The sequence below is a fragment of the Propithecus coquereli genome, unplaced genomic scaffold (assembly GCF_000956105.1).
Source record: "Propithecus coquereli isolate 6110/MARCELLA unplaced genomic scaffold, Pcoq_1.0 Scaffold357, whole genome shotgun sequence".
NCBI lineage: Eukaryota > Metazoa > Chordata > Mammalia > Primates > Indriidae > Propithecus > Propithecus coquereli.
In genome coordinates this window covers 309,503-316,584 of record NW_012149252.1, presented here as the reverse complement: position 1 = coordinate 316,584, position 7,082 = coordinate 309,503, and the positions used below count along the sequence as shown (strand labels likewise).

General features: G+C 40.6%; 1 protein-coding gene across 2 annotated transcripts in view; it reads right to left on the bottom strand.

Moving 5' to 3' along the window:
* The window catches only part of PECR (peroxisomal trans-2-enoyl-CoA reductase), a 53,625-nt gene extending 46,773 nt beyond the window's left edge, over nucleotides 1–6,852 (bottom strand). For both annotated transcript variants that reach the window (XM_012651471.1, XM_012651470.1), the window contains exon 1: nucleotides 6,681–6,852. In XM_012651471.1, the coding sequence (XP_012506925.1) occupies nucleotides 6,681–6,804 (124 nt within the window). In that variant the 5' untranslated portion in view covers nucleotides 6,805–6,852. The remainder of the gene's footprint in view (nucleotides 1–6,680) is intronic.
* Between the last annotated feature and the right edge of the window lie 230 nt (nucleotides 6,853–7,082).

Here is a 7,082-nt window from a genome sequence, read left to right as displayed (position 1 = left end):
TCACCTTCAAAGCAGAAAGAAGGAAGAGCCTCACCACCTCTGGGAAGCCCTGCTAACTCTTCTTCCTCTCCCTCATCAAGCATAAGTTCACTGCTCCTACTACATGTTCCTATATCCCTCTCCTCACCCTAATACAGCATTTAAGCCTTCACTGTATCGTAAGTACCTGTTAACTTAGTCTCCCCTGCTCACTGCCATGTCCTGGAAGGTAGGGACCCCGTCATTGCTCTGTTATGCCGACACACAGTCTGTGTTCAAGGTACACGTGTGGAATATGTGAAGTTTATAAAGGCAAAGAGTAAAATAGCTCTCCACTTGGCATGAACTATTTTAGTTATATAGGATGAGCTAGCCACTGCATATTAAAATAAAGCACTTTAAAAAACTATTTTTCGAATTTAGGTTATAATTTAGTAAACTACAAATGGTGACAATTTTTGGAAATTCCAATAAGCAATCTGAGAGTTTTGTAAAGCAAAATTTGAAAAGATTCACCACGAGTTCCTTATGAGTCTAACTTTAAAGTATTAATATAATCCAATTTATCAAAAATATTTGTGTTATTTTCAATAATGCATAAATTATACTATTAGGAGGACTCTTATTCCTTTCTTCTTTTGTTTCCAGGAGGGGCCCTCTACTACCGGGAGGAAAAAGAACTAAAATACAGTCATGCACCTCGTAACGTTTCAGCCAATGACTGACCGCATATTCGACGGTGGTCCCATAAGATTATAATGGAAGTGAAAAATTCCTATCACCTAGTAACACCGTAGCCATCCTAATGTTATAGCTACAATTATTTTTTAATAAATTTACTGGAACATAAGTGTACAGGGTTTATATATACAGTGCCCTATACAGGGGTACCATTTTTTGAAAATCTTTTATACCATATTTTTACTGTACCTTTTCTGGTTTAGATATGTTTAGATACACAAATACTTACCATTGTGTTACAACTGTCTACAGTATTCAGCGCAACACATTGTACAGGTTTTGTAGCCTAGAAGCAATAGCCCATAGGTGTGTAGTAGGCTATACCATCTAGTTTTGTTTAAGTACACTCTATCATGTTCACACAAAGATGAAATCGCCCAAGCACAACACATTTCTCAGAACATATCCCTGTCACTCATTAAGCAATGCGTGACTGTGTATACTTCTAGACCTGATCCAACCCTCGGGTTTCTCTTAGTCAGGAGGAATATTTGAGCTGATCAGTGAAATCGAAAGATCAGCCACCTCTTCTGTCCCCCACTCCCCCTTCCGCCATCCTCACTTCTCTCTTTGATCTTTCTTCCTTCAACATGGGCATTATTTGCTCTATTTCCCAGAACAGGGCATAGGCTGAGAAGAGATTTAAAAACTTCTCACTACAACTCTTCCTAAAACCATTAAAAAAGAGAAACTCTTAGAAATACTAAGATGATTAATGCCTAACTTTGCCCAAGATCTCAATAAAAGATATGGTAGAGGGCTGGGCGCAGTGGCTCATGCCTGTAATCCTAGCTCTCTGGGAGGCCGAGGTGGGCGGATTGTTTGAGCTCAGGAGTTTGAAACCAGCCTGAGCAAGAGCGAGACCCCGTCTCTAAGAAATTAATTGGACAACTAAAAATATATACAAAAAATTAGCCGGGCATGGTGGCGCATGCCTGTAGTCCCAACTACTCGGGAGGCTGAGGCAGTAGGATCGCTTGAGCCCAGGAGTTTGAGGTTGCTGTGAGCTAGGATGACGCCACGGCACTCTAGCCTGGGCAACACAGTGAGACTCTGTCTCAAAAAAAAAAAAAAAAAAAAGATATGGTAGAAATATAAATAGGATGATTCACATAGATTATCTAACTAGCAATTTACTAAATTATCACTGATTACTATCTGAACCCTGAAGACTTCAGGATAGTTGTCTAATATAAGTGGAGCTATACTAGAATACAACTTTACCAGAGTATTTACTTTAATTTCTAGGACTTTCCACTACATACGAACTTGAACTGGGGTGCAAAGTTTTTATAGGGAAAAAGACTGCAATGGTGGGTAAAGCACTAGAAACCTAAATGTCCCTTAGGAAATGGTTAAATAAGTTATTATCTATCCATACAAGGGAATACTAGACAACTTTGAAATAAATGAGCTACTACCATGAAACCACCCTTACAAATTAATAAAAAGGGGCGCAAGGCAAGAACTACGCTAAGGGCCTGGCTAAAAATAAGGCACAGGCCTACCTAAAAATAATGATAACAATTAGCCACTGTCTCCCTGTTTACTTCTCTATAATTGCCACTCTGGAGCCACATAGCTGGTCGTCACAAACATTCTTAGCTTTCTCCGTAAATAATATCATCTTTTTGAAACCTGGGGGTAGTTTCTGAGATGTCTTCCAGGTCCCACATTCCAGTGTAACAGCTGACCCACCCAGACCAGCGGCCCATACCAAGGAACCGACTCAACTGGTCTTGTGACCCCCACCTAAGAACCTGGTCAGCAAAGAAGACAATTTCTACGACTCTATGGTTCTGCCCCAAACCCAGCCAATCAGCAGACTCAATTGCCTATGTCAAACTGTCTTTAAAAACCCTTCTCCCAATTCTCAGGGAGGCAGATTTGAGAAATTTCTCCCGTCTCCCTGCGTAGCGCTATGCAGAATAAAACTCTTTCTCTGCCTTGTAAACCCTGCGGTCTCAGCGTATTGGCTTTCTCTTGGGCACCGGGCATATGAACCCTGTTGGGAGGTAACAACTACAGGTACTTCCATTGAGAAATATAAGATATCTCAAGCCAAAAAAGTTACAGAGCAGTAAGAATACTGTGATCCCATTTTTGTAAATAATAAAGTACACACATGTGTGTATATGTGTGTACATTAGTAGATTCATAGAAAATTGCCAGGAAGGAGATTTAGGAAAAGGGTAGAATGGAAAAAGCTCATTTTTTCTTTTATATACTTCTATAATATTTAAATTTATTACAGACCTCTTAAGCTACCTCATAATAAACTAGAAAACTGTTAGATATAATCCTTCTCTTCACCGTTATGCTAAATGATTTGCATAGATTTTGTTTTTGTTTATATGAGTAGCGAGAGAGATTCAGGAAGCTTGACGGACCGGGTTAGAATAAAGTACAGAAATAGCTAATGGATAAGGAGTTATTTCCACATCAGGGGGTTGCAACCCAATGTGTTGCATTCTTGTTTGGGCTGATAGTGATTCTTTCCAATATTCAGCTGAGAACACTACATTTATTAAGCACCTTCTAGGTCCCTGGTGTTGGTTACAGACTAGTCACTAGAGCAAGAAAAAATGCTGTCTTGTCTCACAATTTCCACTTGCATTTTATCTACTGTACGTTGTGCTGTAGTAACAGAAAGCGAATGATTAGACAAAGAAGACAAAGAAAAGGATCTCACATGAATTCAATTTGAATGGTCTTCGGTATTCCTTGATGAAATCAAGACTCCCTGCGACTTAAGTCATCTGTCAAATGTACAAAGGGGATCCAATTCTGTCTGCTACATCCTACTCCCGGGAGCTAGGGCTCTTTGTGTCCTCTCAGCAAAAGGAAAAGTCAAAATCATTTGGATGTGAAAAACAGCACAGTAATCACCATTTTAAAAACCATGCCTCAAAATTCAAGTTGTATTTCACACCAAAAAACACTGGCCTTTTCACTGGACAAAGAATTGGCTACTATTACTATTATTTTATTTGCCCTATAAGTAATATATGACAATTTTCAGGAAATAGCCATTAATTGTGGCATAAAAAAATAAAGATGAGAATGTCTTAGTATAAATTATTTTATATTCTTTCACTGGGGGAAATCCATTTCCAGTACAAAAAAAAAATTATGTATATTGCTTTTTTAAGTATATAGCATCTTTTTCTAGGGAGAGGCTCCATTGCTTTCATCAGAATCGCAGAGGGATCCGCGGCTTTCCAAAAGATTACAAGATCACTGTCCTTGTTTCAGTCTCTGATAATAAAAATAAAGTCTGCCACCTTACTCCAGGTGGCAGTGTTTGGCCTTACTCTAGGTGATATGCAGTGTTTGGCCAATTTGAACTTAACAAACCAAGAAAGTTGAAATATTTGAAAACCCATTAAGAGTACTACAAGGTAAACTAGGATCCTAACAAATCTGCTGGGAAGCCTAGTACCTGACCTTGGTATTAAATGATAAACAATTCTGATTTTATCATGGATTTTCCTAAGAGGGGATAGAGTTTGGTGTTGGAAGTGGAGTGGGCTTAATGGTGATGAGGCTATATCATGGTTCAATTAGCTAATGTTAATTTCCCATTTTTTTAAATAAAAATACATAGGATTTCTTTTTTTTCTAATATAACACCTTTTTTTTTAGTTCATACTATGCCAGATCTTGGAAACACAATGATACCAAAGGCAATTTACATGTTCACTTTAAAATTGAAAGACGAAGACAATTTTAACCACTGTTGGGGAGAAGGGAAAACTTCCCCTTTGCCCTCGGAAGGTTCACTGAAAGATCAACTCACAATAAGGAAGACTAACAAAAGAAAGAGATGACATTTATTTACTTTATGTACAGGGAGAATCACATCGTGATTGCCCAATATCCCAATGGGGGCCAGAAGCTTATATACCTCATTTTAGAGGGAAGCGGGGGAGATGAGGAATGTAGGTAATTCTATTGAGGGGCAATAAATCATTACTAGGGAGGATGAATAGATACTTGGGAGAATCAGTGGATGAGGCAAGCAGATTGACTTGTAAATGATACTCTTTGGAAATTAAATTAACCTGAGAGACAGGCATTATTTTTAAAATGTGTTGGGCCAGGTCTGGTTGCATTCTTGATCTTCTTTCCAGCAATAGAAATTGAGATAACAGGAAGGATACTGGAAAGAGAATTGTTCTTCTGGATGGGTCCCTCTGGTCTTCACGGAGACAGAGGGAAAGCCCCTACCAACACCAGTTGATCTCTAAGGGCCTTTAATTCAAAATACGCTTTATACCAAGGAGTCTTATTTTGAGGTGAAATTCTCTGAGCTCCTTCACCACTCATAATTAAAACTGTTTTCGGAAAAAAAAAAAACAATGTTGTAAACTTCCATTCTTTTTCTGCATATATATTTTTCATTAACAAATTGGAGGCCGGGCGCGGTGACTCACGCCTGTAATCCTAGCACTCTGGGAGGCCGAGGCAGGCGGATTGTCTGAGCTCAGGAGTTCGAGACCAGCCTGAGCAAAAGCGAGACCCCGTCTCTACTGAAAAAAAAAAAAATAGAAATTATCTGGACAACTAAAAATATATAGAAAAAATTAGCCGGGCATGATGGTGCATGCCTGTAGTCCCAGCTACGCGGGAGGCTGAGGCAGAAGGATCTTGAGCCCAGGAGTTTGAGGTTGCTGTGAGCTAGGATGACGCCACGGCACTCACTCTAGCCAGGGCAACAGAGTGAGACTCTGTCTCAAAAAAAAAAAAAAACAAATTGGAATGCTATTTTGCATAGATTCCTGCTTTTTCCAATTATATGTAGTACGTATTTCTCCACATAAAGTCTTCAATAGCAGGATATTTAAACAGCAGCATAACATTTCATTGCTGTTGATTTATCTGTTACCCTCATAATGGATAGATTATTTCCAGTTTTCACTAAGCAAATATCACTACATCCTGGTATACAAATATTTGCTTGTCTCAGCTTACCTCCTTAAAAGTAATTCCCTAAGAAAGGAATTACCAAGTCATAGAGCATGAACATTGTAAAGGCTTTGGGATCTTATTTTCCAAATTGCCCTCCATAATAATTTACATTCTTGCCTGTCTTCTCACTCCCTCAGCAACATCTGCATTTTTCCAAATGTTTCAAAATTTTATTAGAAAAACAATGTCATCTTATTGTTCTATTTTGCATTTTATTATCACTAAAGTTGATTATTTTCTCATATACTTCTTGCATGTTTGGAGTTCTTCTTTTGGAAGGCTTAGTCCATATCATTAGCCTATTTTTCTATTAGTAAGTTGGGTCTTTATTCATTTGTAAGAGTTCTTTATATTATAAGACTATTTGTCTTCTGTTGTAAATATTTTTCTCCATATGCCTTTAAACTTATATTGTTTTTTAATTCAATGAAGATTTACATCTTCATATAGATAAATTTATCTGTTTTCCCCTTTGTGGTTTCTTCCCTCCATTACGTGTTTAGAAGGGCCTTGCGTCACCCAAGTCAAGGTAAATAGTCACTATATTTTCTTGCCGTGGTTATGATTAAGAGATGTGAGAAGACAGTATGCTGACAGTCTCTCAGTATGTTTACAACCTTTTCCAGTTAAACGAAGTCTTCTCATGCTTCCTAATCACTCAGATTAGGCAATATATAGACTGGATTAATTTCAAATATGAACATAAAATTAATTTCAGCGCGCGTTTTCACAGATCTCCTAATTGCCTGCCTTGGGCACAGGATCTTTGGCTCGAAGTGATCCCTTCAGTTTATAAACTAGTGGCTCCACAATGTTTTAGGAAGAACCGCTCTCTTCTCGCCCTCTCGCGGCCGTATTACACTTTGGCCCACATCTACGCCCCCTATGCCCTTCAACTCCACGCTCCGGCTCCCGACCCCAGGTGACCCTAGCAGTGTCTCTACGGACCCCTAGCTCTTGACGCCGTGGCCAGGGGCCTGCTCACGTACCCAACTGCAGGAGCTCCTTCGCGATAGCCTTTCCTATACCCGTGGCCCCGCCGGTGACGATGGCCACTTGGTCTTGTAGCAAGGCGGCCGCCAGGCAACTACTACCCTTGTTCCAGGAGGTCATCGCTGCCGCGGACAGACTGAGCGACCTCAGCGCAGGCCAGTCTAGATCACCGGGCGCCCGGCGGTGGGCAGGGCTAAGCGCGCCTGTGCCCGCGCGATCCCCAGGCCCCGCCCCGGCCCCGCCCCCGGCCCCGCCCGCGCGCCGCGGCTGCTCCGCATCCTCCCAGGGCAGGACCGCTCCCCGACGGCCGCCTCCCGAGCGTCCGCATCCTCCGTCCGCATCCGTCCCCAGGCACGTGTGGGTGAGCCTTCTTGTTCTTCTCTTTCTTTATTTCCATG